This window comes from Lissotriton vulgaris, chromosome 10 (assembly GCF_964263255.1).
Source record: "Lissotriton vulgaris chromosome 10, aLisVul1.2, whole genome shotgun sequence".
NCBI classification, from domain to species: Eukaryota; Metazoa; Chordata; class Amphibia; order Caudata; family Salamandridae; genus Lissotriton; species Lissotriton vulgaris.
This window is the reverse complement of record NC_141698.1, coordinates 984430877-984457446: the sequence shown is the minus strand read 5'-3', so window position 1 is coordinate 984457446 and position 26570 is coordinate 984430877. Positions and strand designations below refer to the sequence as shown.

The window sequence follows — 26570 nt, the reverse complement described above, 5'->3', positions numbered from 1 at the left end:
GAGTGTTCCAGACATGGGGCAAACCAACGTTGGACTTGCAACACAGCAGAACAAGAAATGCCGGTATTACGCCAGCAGATACCCTCAACAGGGATCAAGAGGGAATGCCCTGTCCATGCGATGGTCAGGGAATTGTGCTTACGCCTTTCCTCCGATCCCGTTGATTCCAAGAGTGTTGCGCAGGATGTAGCTGGAGAGCTGTCGTCTCATCCTAATTTTCCCCAGGTGGCCCGCCAGTATTGGTTCCAGAAGCTCATGTTACTATCCCAGGAGCCTCCAATCAGACTTCTCCCGGCTCCAACACTGCAATCACGCAACAAGGGTCAGATACTTCACCCAGATCCTCAATCTCTGAAATTACACGAATGGCTCCTGACTTCTTAGAATTTCAACACCTTCAAATTCCTCAGGATTGCTGTGACATCTTGAAGAAGGCGCGAGCCCAATGCACATTTAAGACTTATCGTTTTAAATGGAAGTGATTTTGCTCTTGGTGTATCTCAAACACTTTACACCCGATTGAAGCTCCTGCAGAAAAGTTTCTTCCTTACCTATTACATTTGGCTCGCTCTAGTCTTTCTTTTTCTTCAATAAAGGTCCATCTAGCGGCTCTATCCAGGTTCAGGAAGGTAGCTAACATTCCCTCACTATGTTCTTCACCTTTAATAAAACAGTTCATGAGAGGTCTTTTCCGAGCTTTTCCTCCGTTTAAGCCTTCCCCACCGGAATGGGAATTCAATATGGTCCTCCCACAACTGATGAAGCACCCATTCGAACCTATTCACAAAGCCGACCTCAAATATCTCACATGGAAGTTCGCCTTACTTCTAGCCCTGACATCTGCCAGAAGAGATGGGGAAATTCAGGCATTCACTATAAAAGAACCCTTCCTGCATTTCTCTCAGTATTATGTCACTCTCCGAACTAATCCGACTTTTATACCCAAAGTACCTTCTCAGTTCCATTTAAATGAGCCAGTGAAATTAAGAGTTTTCTTTCCAAATCCTACTACACCGGCGGAAAGAACACTGCGTTCGTTGGACGCCAAGCGATGTTTGAGGTTTTATCCTCAAAGGACAAAAATAAAAAAACTTCAGAAAATCAGATCAGTTATTCGTGGCTTATGGTCAAACTACACGGTGGAAAGCAGTCACTAAAGCCACAATTTCCAGGTGGATAGCCTCCACAATCCATTTCTGTCATGTTAAATCTAACAGACCACTACAAAGAAATGTCAGGTCTCACTCTACAAGAGCTGTAGCGGCGTCTACAGCATTGTTTGCAGGAGTGACGTTAGAAAATATTTGCCGTGCTGCGACATGGAAGAATGTCCACAAGTTTACAAGACATTACTGCCTACAATCGACAAGTCAAGAAGATGCGGCAATTGGTCAAGCGGTCTTACGTCATCTATTTCTATAGGAACAGCTTGAGGTAACCAGTGTTCCTTCAATTTGTGGTTAAAATATGCTTTTCGATATATCTGTGTATTATAAAGATATAGACATATTTCGATTTGCCTACTTATTATGTGTGATGTTACTTCTCCTGATTAATATTCTCTGACTACTCTTTTGAATGTAGTCATGTTTTATCATTAGCAATGTACTTACTTCAAACTTGTTGGTTAGTAAATATAATGTTTATGGGAGTGTATCAGTATAAGTCTCCCACCATCCGCAACAGACTCTTACCTGGCATACTGCTTGCTACTCTGATTCAGGCATGTGAATCTATGAAAGATACACCAATACTCGATAAGAAAACAAGTTACTTATGTAACTTCAGTTATCCATTATTGGTATCTTTCATAGATTCACATGTAACCACCCTCCTCCCCGGAGAGTCAGTTCTCTAATTTTAGGATACTCCGTTCCCACTTGTGCTAACGAAAATGAGGAGGCTGAGGAGAACTGCCTCTGCAGAGAGGGTTCTAGAGGGTGCCGCAAGCTGATTGGTTGGGACAAAATGTTTGGTCCTTTTGGCATAATGAGGTAGATAGGCTACTACACTTTAAGCCTCAGGCCTTTCTCTTAGGCCTACTACTACTATAATTTACCTTTGGCACTGCTTTTTTATATACTGTGGGACTCCCTCCTCGGCGACGGGGAATGATTCAGGCATGTGAATCTATGAAAGATATCAATACTGGATAACTGAAGTTACAGGTAAGTAACTTGTTTTCTTATTTGGCTCGGCACCGCAGGTCCAAGTACCAATTGGTTAGGACAAGAAAATGCCACCTTTCTAAAAGTAGTGTGTTCAGAATTGTGAATTCAATTTCGACTTTACAATTTAAGAGAATGTTAAATGTCAATTCTATCGAGACCAAACATTACATTTTGTACCTATTCCCAAGCAAATTTTATCACTTACTAAATGCAATCATGTAACCCAATGTCATCCTATGGGATAGGTAAGTCTTGCAGTAGTGAAAAATAAATGTTAATGTTTTTCACTACCCGGACATGTAAAATTTAAAAGTAAAAGTCCATCCTTTTAAATAAAATGCACCTTGCCTTATGTGCTGTTTAGAGCTGCCATAGAGATGAATTATATATATAAAAAAGAAGGTTTAAGCCTGGCAAAAAGGTTTATTTTGCCAGGCCGAATTGGCAGTTTAAAACTGCACACAGGCTGCAGTGGCAGACCTGAGACGTATTTTAAAAGAGATACTGACGTGGGTGGCACAATATGTGCTTCAGGCCCACTAGTAACATTTAATTTGCAAGCTCTGAGCAAGAGTAAATTAAATGTGTCAATTGGGTGTACGCCAATGTATCTATGTTTAAAGTAGTGATCACTTTAGCACTAGTTATTAGTGGTAAACTGCACCAAATCTTAAAGCCATCAAAAACGAATTTCAGCAAAGCAAGAGGGGAGAAGGCAAAATGTTTTGGGGGAAGACCATCCTAAGACTCTCATGTCTAACACAGTGGTTTCAATTTTTCTTTTAATTCTTTACCTTTTTCGGGGTGTTAAAATATAACATTAGGTTGTTTTCTTCCTTGTTCAAATTGGGTCTTATTACTCCATGCCGATTCAATTCCTTTTTTTTTTATTGAGTATATATTTTTTTAATGTGTCACTGTATGATGTAACACTATACACATTCTGTATTAACATTTCTTCTTCATCTGAATTCAGCTTCAGCATATTCATGCTCATCCAGGTTACAATAACCTAGAGCAAGACTGGAGAATATGCTGAATCAGTTCAGTGGTGCACACCACTCTAAAGATAAGGTCAGTGTGGTCTGCATTCTACATGCAGTCCAAATCAAGCATTCTAATGATGTTGATCAGAAATCACATGTAGATATTAAACAGAATCATAAATTGATACTTGTATAGTGCACTACTCACCCGCAAGGGTCTCAAGGCGCTTGTACGAATACCGCTGTGGAACCCATCCTGGCTTTCCCTGTGAGGCGTCCACTCCTGGGCACCCCCAAGGTGGAGGCCAGGCATCCTTAGCGTTGTGGGGGTCGTTGTGGAGATTAAGCAAGCTATTGCCCAGAGTTGCAGAGTGGGACTCCATGATTGGAATAGGCACCGAGGCGAGAATTATCAGGTCCGTGGAATTTTGAGCCCAAGACCCGCCGAGGCGGGGAATTGAACCCTGGTCCCGGGCTAGACCTCTGCATCAGGGTCTGCCGCTCTAATCATTGAGCCACACTTCTCCATCATAGACAGTAATGAGGAAATTGTCAGTGACTGACTACGCCTTATTAAAAAACAAGAAAATAAACATGCAAGATCAGTGCCCTTTAATCTCTCAAGATCATCTAATAACAGCACAAGTGCTGTGTCTATGCCAATGTCTGGGCCGAAAGTGGTTTGTACTGCATCACGTACATTGTGATATTTCAAGTGGATTGAAAGCAAATTGGACAGACATTTCTGCCCTACTATGGCAAAGGTGTAGGGCAATAATTAAGCTTCAAAATAGGTTGAAGGCTAGGTTTTTAATAATGCTGTCACCACATTTTTTCTTGTCGCAGTGGCTAAACCAAATGAGAAAGAACAGTTTAAAGTAGTTGAGTGGGCTCGGGCAGTCAAAAATGCAGGACAGATGCAATTGGAAAAAACACATTTAATTGGCACCCATTGTTGGGTTTGAAAGTCTTGATTAAGGGACTGTGTAAGCATAGTTCTTAAAATGAAGGAGCAATGTTTACTCAGCGAGTCAGATTTTAAGTTCCAGTGGATACTTCTAACTGCAGATTTCTCACCTTTAGTCTATTTCAAGGTGCCAGACTAGATCCTGAGAATTTTCCAGCAATATTCCTACATGCCAGTAGGTGGCGCCATATGGCTTTGCTGTGACTCTGTACGACCCCAGAAGTGGTCTATTGGAGCCTCATATAGTGCCAGCTGTGTGTGCTAAGCCAGTTCCTTTCTTTCTGTGCACTTCAACGATACCTGATCCCAACTTTGTTGATTTTCTGACAACTCCAAAATTTCCTCAGGTGGTCTGCCAGGAAAGAGAAGGAATTATCGCCTCCAAAATTGACAGAATTAAAACTGCGCCATGATTGCATGAATCCGATCTTGGTCACCGGCCTACATAATGTCTGTCTCTGAAAAACTGAGACAACAAATCCTTCTTTGTTCAAGGATCCAAGGCATGGAACCAACTCCCCAGCCCTCTGCGTTGTACAGAATTGTAAGCTCTGTTCAAAAAGCTCTTGAAGACCTGGCTCTCCCTGGCCCCTTATGCACTTTGCTGTTCTCTTATTTAGCTATTTTTCCATGTTATCTTCCCTTTCTTCTGAGTATCAGATTCAACCTCAGTGCCAAGATGCTCCATTGCGAGTGACAGTGACCTTTATAAGTTTTAAAGTCATTCATTCGTTCTTGGGATCGGGTCACAACTCAAAACTCATACAATAAATGGACCGTCATGCACCAAGAGGTGTTCTGGGAGAAGTAGGGGAATTTCTATGTCACCAACTGCAAGAAGAGATTACAGTCAATACAGAAATGTCTTTACAAGTAATAGGCCACTTGGGGTCTCATTTATTTAGCCAGTTTGGTTCAAAGTTCTCTCCTGCCTAAAGTCGAAATCATGTTGTAAGGGTATGGAAGCTAAGCGACTTTCAACTCAATCTGCTATTCAACCTCAGGCAAAAGAGAACACATAGCAAGTATATTTGGACTCTTAACCAGTTGTGAAAGTGGTCCGGCGCACCAAGAATCCCCAGTTCTGTATTTGACCCCTCAACTTGTAAGAAGTTCTTGCTGCAGCTATGTCAGATGTAAGAAAACAACAATGTCTCAAAGTAACTGAGCTTATAACTGAGCTTATAAAGCGCCTGGTTACACTGGCCAGTGTGTCCCCGCGCTGTACCGCTGAGGAACCCATCCTGGCCTGTTCCTGTGAGGCGCCGACTCCTGGGCACCCCAAGGTGAAGCCAGTCATCCTTAGCGATTAGGGCCGGTGTGGAGATTAAGCAAGCTATTGCCCAGAGTTGCAGAGTGGGACCCATGATTAGAGTAGGCACCGTGGCGAGAATTATCGGGTCCACGGACATTGAGCCCAAGACCCCGCCGCGACGGGAATTGAACCCTGGTCCCGGGTCAGATCTCTGCATCAGAGTCTGCCCCTCTAACCAGTGAGCCACACTTCTCACCGGTAATCATTAGCGAGGACAATTACAAGGTTTGTATAAGTCACTTAAGGGATAGGAAAAAGAAAGGGAGACATCGGGAAAGTTTCATAGAGTGAAGATTATTATTTGCAAGCAGTTGTATCAGCACTACAGTACAAATTTTACAAAAAGGAACCAAAACACACAAGTGTGCACTGAACGTGCTAGTGACACAGGGGTGAGAAAACAGCGTGAACGGCAAAAAACAAATAAAACAAGTAATTATGTGCTCAATGATACAAGGCAGATATATACAAGGTAGGTATTTTGATTTTGACTGAATTGGTTGACCACGTTAACGCCGCGGTTTGCGATGCATAATCAATGGCGTTTCGACCTGTTCAATTCCAGGTCATCATCAGGACAATGGTTACTGATTTCAGTATAATGCTGTACAAAGAGGAGAGGGGGAAAAATTAAAATTGAGGCCCTGGACATAGGTAAATGAGAGTAGTAAATGATGGATGCGCAGGTAGGAGAAGAAAAACTACCTGAGATGGTAGTAGTTTATCAATCCAGTCGACAGTTCCAGGTGGCCAAGTGGCGCAGGCGAAGTTGGGGGTCCAAAAGGACCACTGGTGGGGAAAAGAAAGGGATATCAGTGTGTGGCCCTATGATGCCAGAGTAACCGGAATGGGAGCGTAAGGCGACCGGGGCAATGGTAGAGAATACCTGAGTAAAATAAATCCGACAGAGGAAATCCGTGTTCGGAGAATGAAGGTAACGACGTACCGAGACCTGTAAAAAGCAAGGAGGCCAAGGTGTCAGGACGGCATGGGACAGTTATTAATAGAAAAGCGGTGACACGGGGCAGTCAAGACCATACCTGGATGCGTTGTTTACAGCTATCCTCGGGCGGTCCAATGGTTCAAGAGGCAAACGGGACCTGTAAAAAGCAAGGAGGGTCGGGGTGTCAGGGGGAAGCCGGAAGAAATCAACCAGAGAGAGGGTCACATGTGAGCGAGGGCCTAGACGTGTGGTGCCCCAGGGGGATAGACAAGAGAATAGCGTCTGTAATAAGATGGCGACATAGAAGAATAGAGCACTGAATGAGAGCGTGACAATAATTAATATGCATACAATTTTAATATAGGTAGAACAACAGATTGCATTGTGTATCACGAACATCAGTTGATATACATTAGTTCACAACAAGCCAGAAGGCGAAGTTAAAGTACAAGATCAAAGCGTGCCAATAAATGGTATACATCCAATTGATGACAAGTAGGAAAACTGATTACATTAGGTTTTTATTCATTTGCACACAAACGCAAGGCGAAGTATCACAACTAATTTACAGGGGATGCATGGTATGGTCATCGGTACAATGGAAGTAATCTATGCTCCATTTACAATTCCTCCAGATAGCAGCTTTTTCAGATGCTCCCACACTGGTGCAGACTTTCTCTAGACTACGCCAGTCCCTCCCATGCCGATGCGCCAGCCCAGACCTGACTTGGACACAGATCTCCCACCCGAACTGTTGTCAGATAGCTCTAGCCATTTGTAGGAGTACAAGATTACAAAGGTGTTGTCAGTGAGTTTGCTACCAAACTGTACACCACGATCTTTGCCTTGGTGTCTATCCTATCAGAGGTTCAAGGCCCTACTCATATGCTGACGCAGTTCAGGGTTTGCAAACAGTTCCCACAACATTGATAATGATGATTAGGTGGACAACTTGCTTACCCCTCACTACAGATTTAAAGATTATCAAAGGGCTGCAAATACCTCTGGAGACTGAGCTCGAGTGATGGCCCGTGTCACCAAAGAAATAAAGTCCTCTTTCTCACGATGGGAGTGGACAACAGCAGAAGTGTTATATTTATAGATGTCTACTGTTCAACTTCAAGCCAAATATATAAACCAAGATCCTTCAACCATTTCCAACAATGTCACAAATAGAAGCTACTATCTTTACTTTTGAGGCACTGAAAATCTTGAAATACATTTTTTCATTGATAGCTCAGTAATTTATGCTTTATTAACTACTAGTTTTTGTCTTATCTTGCATTCAATGGGGTACTATTAAAGATGCCTTATCTTACCTCCTCTGTTTTTTAAATCGATTTACTTCACTCAGTATGCTGCGTAAAGTGCACAAGTAGGCCTATCATCAATGCTGATATTTCTAACTGTATCCTTCACCTGTTTTAATTGATCAAAAAAGTCATGTATTTAGCCTAATGAATTCCGTTTTCTTCTCCTTAGACTTAGGATATGGTAATAATACGGGTCAGTTGTTGCAGGTTATGCAGGGCTTGCTTGTTACCTGATATGCTACTGCTATAGTCTTGCTTTTGTTCCAGTGAACTACTATTTTAGCTTTCATTTATTTACGCTCACTGTTTATGTACTGCTTGCATTGGCGTGATGCAACTGAACACATAAATGAATGAATCAATGATACTGAATGCAATTGTTTAGGTAGCTCCTTTCCAGTTTAAAAAACGAACATGGGCATTTAGCCATTTTTCAAAAGGCCCTTCCTATTTGCCAAGGTTTCAGACCTTTTGTTTCCCGTTGACCCCTTGTTTAGCATTCATTTTGTGAACATTCATGATCAAAATTCACAAAATATCATGCTCCTCAGAATGATTTTGATAGAGAGAACGTGGGGAACATGGTAGTATAAAATTTCTGAAAATACTAAATTGTTACCTATCGTTCATTCTCAGGCTGGCCAGCCAGTGGATTCTGAAACCATCTCCAAATGATGTGGTATTATTGGTGAGGATTGAAGTCACAAGAGGAAGTGGAATAAAGCGACCCGTCCCAACAGCATGTATCCACAAAGAAATCTTTCGTCCAGTAAAGCCATTTTTAAATAAATTTGATAACTATTTGAAAAGCAGATACTTGGTCATCTTTAATTTGCCAACAGTGTAAATTGTATTTGAATACATTGAGCAACAGCCGAACTTAAAATAAAATGATTCCTAATTACAAATGGTAGTTTCTTTTTGAGTTTTGCGGTAAAAAAAAACATTCATAGACTCAAGTGGACACTTTTAAAAGTATTTATCGGTATTTTGTATTTTATTTTAAACTTTTCATGCGGCGACAATGCTTTCTCGCTGCAATTTTGTAGCTCTTTTTTTCTAAGAAGCAAGATTACAGTTTACCAGAGGAAATGGTGCAGAGTATGAATTTTTTATTCACATTTCTGTACTTTTCAAGCAATGAAGGTGGGTGGCAATGTGCCACAAAGCTATTGTCTTACTTATGGCAAGCCTACACAGCTGCAGACCTACTCCCTACACCATTATATAGTGTAACAAAAATCAATTGTAGTGGTAAACATAGTTTAGTGTTAAATAGGCTGTTAAAGATTATTTAAGAACTTTCTTTTCTCTTTCTAAAAGCCTGGGAACTTTGTACACCAGTAGTGGCCAGGATCTACCTTCTGCAGTGACAGTGATTAACTTTAATTAGATGGAGAAATTCTTTTTTTTTTTAAGAAGATTATATGAATTTGGGATTTCTTTTTTGCTGTGAGGCCCAGGCGGTGGTGGTCAATCTCACGAATGGTGAGAAGGTGTAAGCTTGGGGGTGTTTATGATTGAGATACGTAAGAACATCATCCACATGTGCTTAACAAAAAATACCCCTAGGTTTATTGTTAAATGTGAGGCTGTAAACAAAGGCCCTAGGAAAGGAAGTGGGGACAGAATTAAACAGCATATAGTTGGAAGTAGAATTCATCTATTCTGATCAGCCAGATTTTGGAGATGATGGGGATGACTTGCTCCCTCATTATGATGGCTACACTTATTACATGAACGTACAGGAGGCTAGTGGGTTGGATACTTCCCCTGATATTGGGTTGATTAGCCGCCAGTTTGCTTCCTTTGCTGTGGTGATTAGACATACAGCTGAAGTTTTTGGCCTACAACTCCCTTTTGTGGTAGGAAAGACTAATGTACTCACATAGGTCTTACAGCCTGGGCAGGCTTCATTTCATCCTTCGATACCATTGAACTAAACCCTCACAGATACATTGATGGGCATTTGGAAGAAGCCTTGTTCTCGCCATCCAGTGAACAGGGAACGAGGCCCCACAGACCAGCACCATGCTACCGCAATTTTCTGACTAAATATCTGATTCCAGAATGCCTGGTGATGCAAGCTTCCATCATCAAGGTGTAACTGCAATTAATTTCCCATGTCAATCCCCCCGCTCAAACCCCCACATCCAAATATAGAATTGAGTCATTCTGAAAAAGGATGTTCTCATGGAATAGCCAAGCTTTGAGATCTGTCACTGCCAGTTACCTACTTGGCATATATACTCAAACCCTCTGATACATGGTTGCGAGATATTGCCTACAGTTCCTTACAACATGCGGGCCTCCGGGGCCCAAACATTCAGGATGGTTAAGATGTGGCCCAAAATGTATTTCACTATGTCTAACCTGGATACTATTGATTGTTTTTGTCCTGCAATCCGCATTAGTGTGGTGCTCTGTCGACATGCTTGGAAGAGAACTATGAAATTCTTTGGGGATGTCCAGTTATCTCTTATGGATATGCCTTTTGACTGGTCTTTCCTGTTTGATGAGAAGGCAGAGTTGCCGCCTTTCCTCTCCGAACCCACAGAAATCAGCTGCGGAGTACCCCAAGGATCCTCACTCAGCCCCACACTCTTCAACACCTACATGGCCCCCCTCGCTACAATCGTTAGAAAACACGGACTCAGCATAGTATCCTACTCCGATGACTCCCCGCTCATCCTCTCCCTCACCAAGGAACCCAACATCACTTGACACAGTTTCCAGGAAAGAATAAAAGATGTTGCATCCTGGATGAGCAGCAGCTGCCTCAAGCTCAACTTGGAGAAAACTGAAGTCCTCCAATCCACCCCCTCTGCGTGGGACAACACCTGGTGGCCCATCACACTCGGCAACCCTCCCACACCAACAGACCAGGCCCGCTACCTCGACATCATACTCGACTCCTCCCTCACCTTGAACCAACATCTCCTCACTGAATCTTCCAAGTGCTTCAATACCCTCCACATTCTCTGCAAGACCTTCAAATTGATCCCCCCGAATCTAGAAAGACTGCCACCCACGCACTCATAACTAGCAGACTGGACTATGGGAACTCCTTCTCCACTGGAATCAACAAATCTCTACTCCTCAAACTCCAGACCATCCACAACGCCACAGCCAGACTCGTCCGCGGCATCCCACGACAAGACCACATCGCCCAGCACCTACAAGACCTCCACTGGCTCCCTGTCGAAAAAAGAGTGACCTTCAAGCTTCAAACCTATGCCTACAAATCCCTCCACAACACCGGACCCCAATACCTTAACAAAAGAATCTCTTCCTACGCACCCAAGAGAAACCTCTGCTCTGCTAACCTTGCCCTGGCAGTAATTCCAAGCATCTGCAGACACAGAACGTGTAGAAGAGCCGCCTTCTACATCGCGGCCAAGACCTGGAATGAATTCCCCATCAGTATCAGACAAACCTCCACACTGCAAGCATTCAGGAAGAGCCTCAAGACCTGGTTCTTCGGATTAGACGGAGCTGCAATATCTCCCTCCCCCAGCACCTTGAAACCCTCACGGGTGTGTAGTGCACTTCACAAATCCCTGATTGATTGTTTGATTGAGTTCGCCGTAGAACGCCTAAAGGAGAGCTGAGCCAGAGTGCATTCCTTGGACCTTTCGGTTCCTGCCTTGCAGTTTCCCCAGCAGTTTTGTCACTTTTTTTTTGTAATATTCTTTTTTTTTGACACATATAACAATAAAATTAATTACATCGGGTGACACTCGATCACAAAACATCTGATGATACATCTGCCTTTTACAAAATAATTGACATAAGAATTTAATAGCGATTTCAACACCACATTGCCTTCCTGCGCAACTGGGGTAGCACAAATATCTCCTCTGTACCCATTCCAGTCACCCCAAATTTTACCCCATTTCCTGGGCCTCCCCCTGGCAACATATACCGATCTTTCTCTGAACATACACCAATCTAAATCCTCTGAACATACACCAATCTAAATCCTCCATCCATTTTCCTATCTGGGGGGCCTGGCAGGCTCCCCACAGCTGGGCGATATTGCGCTTGGCCACTGCACATGCCAATGTAACCCACGTCTTCCCATGTGCAGTAAGATCAGTCGGCTCCCAAACATTTAGGAGACATCGGCGTACCTCCAACTCCAATGCCACTCCCCACACTTCTCATATTTTGTCATGGACTTCAACCCAATAACTCTGTATGTCTGAGCAATCCCATAAGATATGCAGGAATGTTGCGGCCTCCCCGCATTCCCTTCGGCACTCACCATTCACCGCCAAACCCATTTGCACCAATCTCAGCCCAGTCACATAAGAGCGATGTAGGATTTTCAACTGCACTAACCTCAGTCTCATTTGTACTGCGACCACTCTCGGGGAGGACACGCCTCTCTCCAGTCCTCATCATCCAAAACTAGTCCATCCGCCTCCCATTGCTCCCTAAGGGCGACGAGCGGGTCCTCAGTGTGCTTCATACCTTTTTTATAAATCAAGGAAATTTTTTTAACCGGAAGATGTCCGTCTAGCAACCGGTCCTCCAATGGAGAGGCCTCCGGGGGTGTAATGCCTTGGGGGATAGTGGCTAGCAACGCATGTCGGATCTGCAGATACCGATACCGATACCTCTCGCTTTCCTGCAATTGATGTGTCTCCCGCAGAGCCTCCAAAGTGAGGATCCCGTCTTTCCCCACATATCTCTGACCTGTGAGATCCCGATGAGATCCCACTTGTCAAAACCTTTCGTCTTCCACAAACCACCCAAACGGTCTGAGCTCCACAGCGGCGTAGCCAGAGTTATTTTCCCGTACCATTTAAGAGACCTGTTAGCCTCATGCCACACCCGTATCGCAACTGCCGCTGGCCCCACAAGAGGAAATCTCCCCTTTCTGGCGTAAAGAGCCCTAGTATAGTCGCCGCCCGGTTCCTGCCAACGGTCCATCGCGTAGCCAGGGTCAAGCGGCGATCCATAAATTGCCTGATTGATAGCCGCCAGTTGGGAAGCCCAATAATACTTCTGGACATTAGGCAGGCCAATCCCCCCATCATACCAAGGCAAAGTGAGTTTGACGAACGCAATCCGTGGCCTGCCATCCCAGAGTAGCTGCCCCTGAAGGGACTCAATTTCCTTGAAATATGAGGGGGTCACCGGGTCCAAGGTGTTTTGGAGTGCATATAGGAAGCGGGGAAGGGCCATCATTTTAAACAGGACCGCACGTCCCAGCAGGGAGAGCAGCAGTGACCTCCAGCTCTCCACGTCCCTCCGGAACCTAGCCAGCGGGGGCACCAGGTTAATGTCATATCGTGCCTTGGGATCCATTGAAACAAATATGCCCAGGTACCGGAACCCCACCGACTCCAACCTCACCGGGCAGTTTGCGGGGATATCTGGGGGAGCACCGCTCAAAACAAAAAGGACTGACTTCGACCAGTTAATGGCAAAGCCAGAATACCTCCCGAATATGGCTAGGACATCCAGAAACGCAACCAAAGAGTTCCAGGGGGTGGTCAAGTACAAAAGGATGTCATCCGCATACAACGTTATTTTATCTTCCCACTCTGGCATCCACCTCAACGCCCTAATCAACCAATCACAACGGACCCACGCAGCGAGTGGCTCCAACGCCAGCGCAAACAATAGTGAGTATAGAGTACATCCCTGCCTGGTGCCCCTCCCCAAAGGAAATTCTGCAGACCTGTGAATATTCACCACCACTCTGGCCAGGGGACCAGAATACAGGAGGCGGACCCAATTGATAAATTCCGGTCCAATGCCCATCATGCCCAGGACCGCAAAGAGAAAGGGCCACTCAACTCTATCGAAGGCCATGGTAGCATCCAATGACAATAGAACCGCCGGTTCATGTATTTTTGACACTCCACCCAGGATCCCATGCAATCCGCGAATATTAAGAGCGGTATCACGGCGCGGCATAAAGCTGGACTGATCCGGGTGTATCAGTGTCGTGATGACTTTTACCAGGCGGGTCGCCAGTAGCTTGGCTAACCCCTTTGGTTCAGCATTCAAGAGTGAGATCGGCCGATAAGAGGAACACTCTACCCTCGGCTTGCCGTCCTTATGAATTACAATTATATTAGCTACTCTCTGATCATATGGAAGCTGGCCCTCCTCCCTACTCTCGATAAACCTTTCTCGGAGAAATGAAGCCAATTTGTTAGCATGCACTTTATATAGCTCAATGGGGAGCCTGTTCGGACCCGAGGCCTTCCTGGAATGAACCACTCTGATAGCCTGCGCCACCTCATCGTTCGTGAAAGGGGAGTCCAGGTATTTCCTATTGTAGAGTGGGCATCGGTATGTCGCAGATCATGTCCGCATTTTCAATTTCAGAGTAGCCCCCTTCCGCTGTGTACACTGCCTTATAATAGCCGGAGAATTCCTCCGCTATTTGTTGTGGATCTGTTATTCTACCCAAACTTTCCGACAATAACTCCGGCACAAGGCGTGACGCCCACACCCCCTTTTCCAGCCACACAATCAATTTCCTGGCCTTGTCACCGTGCTCATATATCCTACTCTGCGTATTTGCATGTTGAATCTTAGCCCTGTCTCTAGCTAGACTCCTGTACTCATCCCGGAGGAGTCGGAGGCAGTGTAGTCCCTCCGAGGAGGCGTCAACCGACACCTCCCTCTCCAAGGCGAGCAACTCTTTTTCCACCTTTTCAACCTCGGCCCGACTCTTCCTCTTTTTCCCCGAGATAATCGACAGTACTTCCCCTCTAATAACAGTCTTATATGCTTCCCATAGGGAGCAGTTTGAGTCTACTGTGCCGACATTATCCTGGAAATATCAACCGTAATTCGTACATTCTCCTCTTAGTGTCCGTGTCCCTCAATCGCCAAGCGCTGATTGGGGCGACTCTAGCTACATCCCACTGCCCCAGCTCAACTCCAAGCCAGACCGGAGATTGATCAGATACTCCTGTAGCCAAATGTCGCACCTCATGGATCCATGCTGCTTGCGACGCTGGCATCAGTATGTAATCTATCCCCGAGAGGGATTTATGTGCCGCCGAAGCGTGTGTATATTGATTTTCACCAGGGTTTTTCATTCTCCACCCAATCTGACAACCATCTACAGGACGGCAACAAAGCCCGGGCAGGGTGTCTATCCACTTCACCATCCATCACTGCATTAAAATCCCCGCCCCCCCCCCCCCCCCCCCCCCCCCCCCCACAATCAAAATCCCAACAAGCAATGTCAAAAAGATTTTACACAGGTCTCGAAAGGTGTCGGACTGCAGGGCTGGTGGGACATATACAGACAAAAATTTAACAGTTCTCCCTTCCCACAACCCCGAGATCCCAATGTATCTGCCTCTATTGTCAGCCCATGTGGCCTGGATAGTTAGCGGAAAGGAGTTCTTCGCCAGTATCCCCACCCCCCTCGAGCCAGTGGTAAACCCCGCGTGTGCCACTAACTTGTATCCTCCTCTGTGCAATGCCATACAACGCTTACCCATGAGATGCGTCTTCTGCAACAATACCACATCTGGCGAGTGCCTTCTGATCAACTGACTAACCATTCCTCTCTTTATCTTATCTCCAAGCCCATTCACGTTCCAACTGAGTGTGGAAATCCCCAATCCCCGTCTACCGGAAGACATTATGGTAATACATCAATTCTGAAGCAATCTGTGACACCCGATGCAAAAGAAAATAACGAACATCAACAACAAAACATTCCCAACAACTCTTCATTACATGTGTCCCCCACCCTCCCTCCCTGCACCCCTGCATGTAGCTTATGCTCATCCCCAACTCGCGGTGTGCCTATCGCCCCAATCTAATCCACAATTAACTAAAAGTAGAAAACAGAGGAGGACCAACTAAGAGGTCCGCATCCCCCTCCCAACTCGCCACAGCCACCCCTGCATATTCAAACCGAAACAGAACTAGCTAAACTCTATTAGGCAGTGGATGAAAATATTTGCCCCCCTCTAACCTACAGCTACTTATAGTTACAGTGTCATTGTTCTTCAGCCTCTGCCTGGTCGCAGGCCTCGGAGACCGGCCTCTGAACATGATCCAGCCAGTCCGCAGCCACTGCAGGATTATCGAAGAACCAGGTCTTGCCGTCAATCTCCACTCTAAGGTGGGCTGGGTACAGCATAGCGTATTTGATGCCCTTGTCTCTCAACCTCTTTTTGACCGCCATAAAGCTCTGCCGTCGCCTCTGCACCAGTTGGGTGAGGTCCGGGAAGAACAAGAGGGAGGCGTTTTCAAATGCCAACGGGGCCGTCGCCCGGGCTGCCTTAAGTATCACGTCCCTGTCCCGGAAATCAAGGACTCTGGCTATCATAGGGCGGTGGTTTGCCCCCGGCTTAGGTCTACCGCCCAGGACTCTATGGGCTCGTTCAACCGTAAAGAGGGTGCTCAGGCCTTTAGGTTTAAGATAATTGAGAATGAGATTTCCTACAAACAGATCCGGCGCTGGACCCTCTGATTTCTCTGGCACTCCCAATATGCGTATGTTATTGCGTCTTGCGTGCCCTTCATAATCGTCAATCTTACTATCTGTGAGTTTCCTGGACGCCTTAAGATCACGCACCTCCTGCTGCAGCAGATTAACGTCATCAATGAGGCTGGTCGTCTTAACCTCCAGGGATTTGACTTTCTCGCCTGTCTTTGTGAGATCTGCCCTTATCAGACCCATTTCTATGGTGAAGGTATCAAGCTTACTGTCCATAGCCTCCATTTTCTGACCCAGGGATGTCTGAACACCTGTTATTGCGGCCATGAGATCCGTCAATGTAGGCTCATCTCTTGCAGGATAGTCTTCAAAGCCCCCGCGGGTCCCCTCTTCCCCTCAATCAGAGACCCCTTAGGCAGGGTATAGCAGTCCAATTTATTGGATTGAACCTGCCTGGCCCCCCTCGTGGACTTGGGGAGGGTTTTGTCTGATTCTGCTCTAACCGCCATCTTACCCCTTGAGGACCTGTACGCCGCCCCACTTCCTTCTTTACGGTCCCGGTGTCACTGCCACGCCCAGTAGCCGGCAACAGGTTGTGTCCCGAGGCACCGCACTCGCCCCCGTCCGATCCACACCTCGAAATCACTCCAGATCACTACGCGGGCGCCGTCCGGACAGGAGAAGCTCCATCCACACCCAGGGCCAGACACCCTCGCCAGCACTCCACCGACAGTCTGTTAAGGTGCATAGGGCTGGAACGCAACCGCTGGCACCATCCGATCCACAGGAATGGCAGCGCCCGGCTTCTCTCCGCAATTCAGGCACTCATGGGGCAGTGCCACGGACCCCCGGGCGTGCAGAGTGTCGCAGCGAGGGACCCCCAGGCAGTCTCGGCGAATAGTGGGCCACACCCTCTGTGTCTCCATGGATCAACCACCAACCACACCACAGGGCCCGCTTGATCCCAGGCAAGAGTGGCACCAATTCACTTCCACTAGCCCATCTCACTCCCCACACTGGGTACCAACACCATGGGCCACAGTATCTCCGCTTTCCTCCCGTGCCTTAGCCCAAGAATGTCAAGGAGTCAACGAACAAATCGGGGCCCCCGCCGCACCTCCAGCCACGAGGGCGCAATCCTCCAGACCCCCCTGCCTGTCAGCGGCCAAAGCAGTTCCACTGTGGGGCTTAGTCGCAGTTCCGCGTCGGACCCGCAGTCCGCTGCCCCTGAAGGCCGATCTCCTGTGCACAGTCCGGCCCCGGGGGACAGCGGGGCGCCTCCCGGTGCAGACCCTCACTCCTCCGGCACCCCCAAACCGCGGCGTCTCCCAGAAGCCGCCGAGCCCCCCCGGGATTCGCGGCTAATTTCTGGGCCAACCTCCGACTCGACCGACCTCTCCCGGCCCCGGTGCCCGATGTTGTTAAACTCCGGGGCGGGTAGGCCGTCACTCGAGATCCCGGTCTCCCAGTCAGCCAGGCCGCAATCTTCCGGGCGGCTTTTCGAGGGCACCCGACCTCTGAGGAGGGTCGGATTTCCACCCACCGGCACCGCTGCGGTTCCCCCACCCGAGAGTGGGGTCGGGGACCAGGATATCCCTCAGGATGGCGAGTCGGGCGAGAAGAGTCGGCGGAGCCGGTCCTCAAGCGGCCAGCTTGGTCGCTGACGCGGCTCCTCCCCAGTTTTGTCAATTTTGAGGATACTCCAGCGGGTTGGCACACATCAGTGGTTAGACCTCACCACCCCCATAGCAGGCTCCCGGTCTTTCATGGACAGGGTTCGGCTAGTCCAAGTACTGGTCACCAGATACAGTGATTCTCCTTGTCCACTAACTCTGCAGCATCAGCCTCCAAGCCACTTTAGCTTGCCCTTAGTGTATTGACCACCCTGTGGGAGTCCTGTAGAAGGACGGATCCAGCTCTTTGCACGTTAAAGTCACCATCTGGCATGCAGTAGATTCTCTGGTCAACACTGTAAAAAATAAAGGCAGATTTTCTTTTACCAAGTCTTCTAAAATCTCCAGAACAGGTCTCCAGTGGCCATGCACTTTTTTTAAGAAAATGTTTCTGGAGTGTTCCTTTACAGAAGCACAGTCCACACAGCCTTCTGATACAATGGAACCCAGTTCAACCTGAATGTCCATGTCTAAGGTGTTCAGTTTGGAAACGCGATCTGTGGATCGCGGCATAACATGGTGACGAATTACAAAATATCAGGCCATTGCACCTTGGAAGAGAGTGCACTTGGAAATAGGTAGACTACTTGTGGAGGGCCCGTGGAGACTGATAGTAGGTGGCCCTCCAGGTGGACCCATCCGGCCTTCCCTCAGCCCTATGCTCTTCATCCTGTCCACCTGTCCCTCCTCTGCATGATCCCTCCAGGATCACCCTGGCCTTTTTCTTCATAGACCTAGAACCATCTACAAGACACTATGGTCTTTTTCATGGTATGGAGTAGTGTGAATCAACTGCAGTTTCAGCCATAAACCCACCCTATCTCTTAGCCAGTATCTTTTGGTTCAGTATGTCTTTCTGGTTATTCAGAATTGTTGGCTGATTTTAACCCTCTGCCTTCCCTCGTGCTGATCAATTGATGATCTAGTATGGATTTCCTATTGTTTAATATGTTCTTGGATCTTCTTAAAAGATGGTTTCAGGTTCTGTCACAATTTATGATAAAATCAATTTTAGATAATTAAACTGCTTAAGCTTCTGAACAGTGTAATTGAAAATATGGATGTTTCTTAGTAGAAGTGGGAACATGAGCATATCATGCAGCCCCTAGTAATCTCCTGATAAGGGTCTACAGAATGATGAATGATTTCAGCCAACATTTCTCTTCTACTTGGCAGTGCGTGCCTCATTAAAGGTAGCCGGATGAAATGATGAGGTCATATCACACCTAGAATTACAGTAGCGATAGCGTGGGGGAATAGTCGTTTCCAGAAGCTATATTAATGCACCAGTACGAGTTTTGACCCTCAGAATGGATTGTGCAGTAAGCCTTGAAAGCAGTTTTTGTGTACTGATTTTTGCATATTTTCACATCTTTCCAAGTTCTTTTCTCCCAATGAATTCCAGTGGCCAAATGTATTAGGTGCAGTTTTTCCATAAGACCAGTAATCCTGATTCGGTCATAAACTTACTGTTTATGTTAAAATTGAGATTTTCAGAAAAGTTGGGATGAGGGTCTAAAATGTTTGCTTTTACCTCACATTAATATTTCATGGGTAAGTACCAGGTGCACCCTTGATAGGTAAAGGGGACAAGGCATTGTGGCCGTTTGTGCTGACCACCCCCTCTTGCAAAATATGAACTCCCCATTTAAGCCTGCAGGCCTTCATTATTTTATGATTATCTACTATGTGCAAAATATTAGGTGTTCAAAACTGGATGAACCTTCTTTATGCTGTAATGCTGTTTTTAACCCTAAACAGAAATCAAACCCGAGCTGAGAGTATAGTGCACTGAGTTCCCCTTACTGCCTTTTCACATTTGTATTTATATAATGATAAAAGTCTCGACATGTATGCAAAAGTACACTCCTTCATTTTTGTCCCTCTGTCCTGAGGTTCCCTGCAGTTTTTATTTTTGGAAGCACACTGTTGTGACATTGGGAAGACTCTTTATTGAACTGAGCCTTGCGCAGGTAACCCATTTGAAGCTCGTTTGCACTGCCATGACTGGTGACAGCATTATAGTGTTTTGGAAATGCAGTGGTTGCTCCCAAGAGTGATGCCTTCTAAATTAAGTCATTTTTATTGGGAATCTTCACAAACATTTTGTGCATGATCATCAGCATCGGAACTTGGGTTTATCGTGACAATCTTTGTGTAAAGAAACAAAGCATTCAGTTCACGGGCATTCTATCTAAGTTGAACGTGGCCTGTTTGGCCCCATTACCCGCCCTTCAGATTTGTGGTATATTGTCATTAGTAAGGTCTGGCCACCGCTATCTGTAAACCGGGAGATAAATAATCTTCTCGAGTGGTTTATTCTTCTTTTCAGTGCTCCTATTTACTGGGACAGCAAATGTGAAAGGTTTACAGATGCACTACAAAGTAAACTGACAAATAGACAAATCCACTTTATTCGGTTAATAAAACCCAAAAAAATACTCAACAAATAATATTCAACACCAATATATAAGAATCTTGATTAAAATAATCTTAGGCACCATACAATTAAAATATAATTGATATAAATCTAGACCAAAGTGTATTTGTAAAATATTCTAGGTCAAAGAGCACGGCCATGCCTTATGGTAATTTTCCCACATTCATATCCTAAAATTATACACCACATTTAAAAAGTGCAAGCATTAAAACAACTTTTAACCTGATTCGGAAAGAACTACAGCATTTCTATGGTAGAGGGGCCTTCTTTTCCTCTCCCTGACCACAGCAACTAAAAAGATAGCAATGTTGTAAACCTCCCAGGTATTATTCAGAATCTGAAGGTACACCAAGGCCGGCCGTACCTGTGTAACACCTTTTCCCTTTAAAATTGGCAATAAAAACTTTCTAGAAATATAATAAAAATTATCACAGAACATGATAAAGTGCATAGTGTCTTGAGTTGAAAAGTTATCGTATGAGCAATGGCCTAGATTTTCACCATGCACCACCCCATAGGTTCGCACAATGTACAGTGCAAGAGATTAAAACGAAATCTAGTTAAAAGAAAGCGATGGTATGGCTTTGTTACAACTTTCAAGTAGGGTTCTGTCGACGGTGATGTTTTTAGCAAAGAAAATGAAAAAAAATGCTCTTACCATGGGTTTCGTTAAGTCTTTTGCCTCTCTTTCTAGGTACATCATATTTAAAAAATGTTTCTTGACCCATGATAGATCCTCTTTCCTGACATTGTCTGGATTGTCAAAGAGATCGGGTCGTCCGAATTTCTTTGTAATCGTCTTTACGTACTGTAGCCATGGGATACAATTGGTTCTATCCAGAGCTAAGCAATCCCAGGCGATCTCCCTGTTCATCAGCAATTCAGGATTTGACCATATCGATATCCAACAAACAAGTGGAGCCAGACCGATCAGGTCGGATACAAAGCGGGAACCTAATTCTTGGTGAATAATGTACAAGGGAGTAGATTGCGGGACTGCCAACAAATTCCTAAGGAATTTATTTTCTACTATTTGTAGGTCCTCTACCAACTTGTAGCCTCGGATATCTGACCCATAGTTAGCAATAGCAATGCATTTTGATTTATAAATGTTAGGCAAGGCTTTGATTGTCTTGGCCCCTAGCCTCTGTGCAAAGCTGCGGATGACTACTGTGGATCTTGTCATAGTGTGCTTTCTAGCTTTTTGTTGCAGCACCCACAAGCCCTTTTCATCGAACAAGACCCCTAAGTAAGTGAATGAGGCCACGCTTGTCAGTTCAGTAACTACCCCCGTGATCAAAGCTCACCCTGGCATGGAGATCCCTATGCAGGTTGGCCTGGAAATGAACTATACGGTGGTCCATGCCCATGTTTATTAAAAAAAACGACAGTTTCGATCTATTAACTCAATCCAAAGCAGAGGACAGGTCAATGAATACCAAATGTAAAGTACTGTTCTTGCCCGCTATATATTTCCCAGCTAGCATCTGCAAATGTAGGCACTGGTCAAGTGTACACCTTCCATTCCTTAAGCCGTACTGCAAATTAAACAGGACCCCACTCTCTTCAAGCCAGACCGTTAATTTGCTGAGAATCACTCTTCTCACCACTTTCACTACAGAGTCTATCAAGGATATTGGCCTGTAACAACTCGGGTCATCCCGCCTAACCTTTTTAAAAACTGGGATTATAGTGGATTTGGGACCAAGACCGTGGGAACCCGTACTGAGTAACACAGTTAAAAACATTAGTTACATTTTTTCCCCAAAATGTTTCCTTCATTTTATAAAGATTGGCCGGGACACTGTCCAGCCCTGGGGTCTTATTACTGGACCTTTGCCCAGGTCCTCATATTTAATTTCGTCTTTACTAGTTTCTATAGCACCCTGATAAGTTGTTCTCAAGCAGCTATATAGGGTTTATCTTTAGGTACTTTCTTTAGGGCAATGAGCATATTATGGTGGGCTTCATTACATTTGTGATCAAACCATTTCTCCCCTATAGTCCTATGTTTTCTACTTTGGAGTACAAGATCCTTAGCCACCCTTGCACAGATCCTCTCTATAGTTTCTGCCCCTGTCTTAGGATGGTGAAGACAGACCCCCACGTCCGCGTTAACACAGAGGTCTTGGAAGTACAGGTCTGGGACTACCTTGCCCCATTTCAGCCTGCGGCTCTGGTCAGAAGGCTTAAGGCGATATTCAGCAGGGGCTCCCTAGATTTGCCAGTTAGTCCAGAACCACCCACCAGTGTGAGGAAAATAGGGTTATGATCACTATAATGAGACCAGAAAGCATTGTAAATAACCACTTCCGGCAACAAGCCTGGGTAATAAAAATATAATCAATTAAAGATTCCCGGCCTCCTGCCTTGAAGGTAGGGAACCTAGGCTCTCCTAATGGTATACTGGGTTGTACAAGGTTTAGGTCGACCAGAAGGTCCTCAAAACATCCCCCTTTCTGTGTATGCTCGAAATGCGGACCATAACAACCAACAGGGCCCATGAAATCTGTGACATGACAAATCATTACACATAAGTGAGTGTTAAAATCAACTAAGGTTAGTATCGAATAAAAGGTGGTTTGTTTCTCCCTGTAGTCCTCTAAGAAACGTGTTAAGTTACTTAAATGTTCACTAGTAAAACTGCTATCAAAAGAATGATAAAAATTGCCAATAAGAAATTTAGATGTGTGGGCTGGATTAACTTCAACCACTAAACAATTGCAGGATCCAGAATCCACCAGGCAGTGTGTTCGCGTCAATTTAAGCGAAATAACAGTTAGTAGTCCCCCCTTTGATCTACCAGCTGGTGAGGGCCTTGCTGGTTCCCAATAACATTTGTACCCATCTATCCCGAAATTATTTTTACAAAGTACGCTGATTTTGATGAGTAGTTGTCATTCCTAGTTTAAATCCTAGTGTTTGTCGGAGGGTAAGTGTAGAGATCGGTAAATGATTGTGGTATATTACGATTGAGTATCTTGAATCATATCCCTGTGTTATCAGTAGCCTCGCTGTTATCCAGGTGTTTCCTGTCCATGATCACTGTGGTATTTGCGACCATTTTATGATAGAGAACAGTTTCTAGTATATTCTTGCAAACTCCAAGGATCACTGTCCAAGGTCTCCTCTCTTGCTCCGGTGATCCGATCCTACGGGTTAGAGTTAACATCGTATGATCGTATGCCGATGATACACAGATTGTGGTATCATTGCTTCCGGGGAAAAATCTAGGCGTTGCCGCCAGGTTTCAGGATTGCATGAAGGCTGTCAGCATCTGGATGGAAAAAAGTTGCTTAAAGTTGAACTCATCTAAAACGGAGGTGCTACTTTTTGGGCCTAACACCAACCTCTGGAGCCCTGAGTGGTGGCCGGAAGACATGGGACCCCCTCCCTCCCCTACCACGAAGGTGAAGAATTTAGGAGTGATCATTGATAACCAACTCTCCTATAAACCCCAAGTAAAGGCGCTCTCCTCATCCATCCACTGGACCTTGAAAATTATCAGGAAACTCCTCCCTTTTCTACCAGCAGGGAGTAGAAAGACGGTGGTGTCAGCCCTTGTGCTCTCCCGCCTTGATTACTGTAACAGCCTACTTCTTGAGGCTCAACAGGGGCTGCTTAACAAGCTGCAGGTATTACAAAATGCGGCGGCCCGTCTTATTGTCGGTCTGCCGAAATTTGCTTCCGTTTCCAGGGAATTGGATAAGCTTCATTGGCTCCCGGTGCGGAAATGGATCAGGTTCGAGTCCCTATGCATTGTTTACAAAGCGCTGCATGGAATAGGTCCTAAGTTCCTCCAGCAGCTCTTCCAATGGTACACGCCGGAAAGACAATTAAGGTCGGCTAACTTGAGGCTGATCAAGACTGTCCGTATTAGGAAGGTGCGCTGGGGGGGCCTAAGCTTCGTGAGAGGGGCAGCGATGGCCTGGAATGCCCTTCCTTTAGCCCTAAAGCAAAGTGCCAACCTCTTGGCATTTCGAAAAAAACTGAAAAATTGGCTATTTTCGACTTAGATCAGAGGTTAGCAACTCAGGGAGTTACCACTTAGCGCCAGGACACCGGTTGGTATTAGTGCGCTCTACAAATGGTAAAAATAAATAAACAAATAAATACTACGTTACTCTTTTTTTTGTCCATGCCTTTTATGTGCTTTTGAATAAATTAATTTTTGCTGCACAAATATTTAGATATGCTGAGACTTTATCAATGTGGTGTCTGTTAATACAGCACTGGCGGAATATTCGCATCTTTACAGACACTATGATGGCTACCTTGATTCAATTTCACAGCATGTCCTTGCCTGCTGCAAGACCGAAAGGGGCATGGGAGACTAACCTTCCATTGCAGATGGAGTGCCAGTGTTCTGGTGAGCTGGAAACACCAGCATTCTCACCTTTGACTTTGCAATTCCAATGGACGATGCACAAACCCGACAATTTGTCTCTGCCAGAAAGGAAGGTTATTTAGGTCCTTTACTTTGCTGTTCTGTTTACTTCCCCGTATTATTTTGCCTCAGTCCAAAACTTGAAACCTAGGCTAGCCGAACTCCGTAATGTTAAACTCCTTTGCATCAAGCGTGCTTGATATTATGCTGCAATTAGGAGCTGGATTAAGAGCGGGATACAAACAAATTGTTCGCTCTCAGCACCCGTAGCTTTGCTGATGCACCTCATAATCACGTCTAATATTGGCAGTGATAAACTCGTTTCGTAAACCTACTTTAAATGTAATTAACTGATAGCATCTATGCGTTTTAGAATATCAGTCACTTGATATATTGTATCATCATATTGGTTAGAATGCATTTTGAAGTTTCATTGCTGCTTCACCTTGAATAGAAATGAACTCTCAGAGAGCGGCCTTGGCAGGGTTTGTGGCAGGCTGATCAAAGCGTGCCGGCAACGTCCCGGACAAGCTGCCATCTCTCCTGACGCCTCCTCGCCATGTGCTTAAAATTCTCCAATCTGTAGCTTTCACCCTGAATTTCCTTCCTTTTAATCTTTCAATATACTACCCCTGTATTCTTACATGTATTAGGAGCAATATCCCCACTCCCCCACCCAGAAACATTAGTAATTTAAGTCACTTGGAAATGAAAAACAACTGTTATCAACTGACATGTGGTAAACAGCTCTGGGTTCCCTTCAAGCTGCACTAGATTTAATTTCCTAGTACATTTTACTAATAATAATATAAACAAGCAGAATTACCGGTTTTCTTAGTTTTTGTATATATTCCAATTAAGTCCATTATAAACCCTATTTTTTCTCGCTTCTTTACACAAAGAATATGGTCTTTAACATTATATGCATTAGTATGTCTAAATAATTAAGGACTTCATGGAAACAGGCAACGATAAACAGATTTATCTATAAATTGTAATTGGCTGTTAACGCTTTCTATTAGCAGCCTGTGATTGTTGGGTTTTAGTGATATTAGCTTAATCACTAGAACACATATTGATTCCTTGTGTTTGAAATAAAGTATACCAGTTGGGAATGTGTCAGTAATTTAGTGGTGCTGTTCTCAGTCTAACGGTGTCACAAAGCTTTCTAATATGGCGAATCATGGGGTGATACACATGTTGGAGTTTTGAAAGGCATCTGAACTGCCAGTAACATTTCTTCAGAGAGGAAACCAAGTCAATTATACCCTATTGTATTATATTCACACTCGAATCAGAGAAATCTAGGTGTTCTGATGTTTTTCACAGGCAATATTTGTCAATTTTGTTTAGGTGCCTATTATTATTTGTCAGTAATTTAGGTTCTACATTCAGAGTCTGTTAGAAAGAAGAAGAATATGTTTACTTTTTACTAGGCATACCTAATGTATTAAAGTTAATGGCTCCTGTCCTATCGAAACCCAAGCTCTGCTCAGAAAGTTATGAAGTGGTGAGATTACCTCAGTAAAGGATGTCAGTCAGTTGTGAGCTCTGCTTGACCTCTACGTGTTCTATCGGGAAGAGAGTGAGGATGGAGTCTTTCAGCTATCATATTTCTTGGAGCACAGTTTACAGCGTAAACAGAAATTAAATGTAGCACAAGTCTCCAAAGAGGAGGACAGAGGAAGATGTTTGATTTGGAGGACGCCAGTGGTGTGCGAGTCCTGCACAGAAAGAGTATATGTTGTGGCCACTTGTGAGGGAGTGATTGTTTAAGATGGTTGGTAAGTGCATCTTTGTGAAAGTACGCCTTTCTTACTTTCTGATTGGAGACAATATGGTATTATACATTCTAGGCTTCTCTTAGAGGGCATTCTGCGTGATGGACTGACTAAACCTGTGTACAGAAGAATCCGGTCCCATGGTAGTGAACAAGTCTCTTTG

At 45.0% G+C, this 26570-nt stretch overlaps 1 protein-coding gene across 11 annotated transcripts in view; it reads left to right on the top strand.

Annotated features, from left to right (window-relative positions):
- PHF14 (PHD finger protein 14) overlaps window positions 1-26570 on the top strand; it is a 1195141-nt gene that overhangs the window by 918947 nt on the left and 249624 nt on the right. For 4 of the 11 annotated variants that reach the window (XM_086941992.1, XM_086941989.1, XM_086941987.1 and 1 more), the window contains one exon: window positions 8332-8603. The exons of the other annotated variants lie outside the window; for them this stretch is intronic. In XM_086941992.1, coding sequence (XP_086798118.1) covers window positions 8332-8370 — 39 coding nt within the window. In that variant the 3' untranslated portion in view covers window positions 8371-8603. Of the gene's footprint in view, window positions 1-8331; window positions 8604-26570 lie in introns of those variants that run through there. 11 annotated transcript variants of the gene reach the window in all.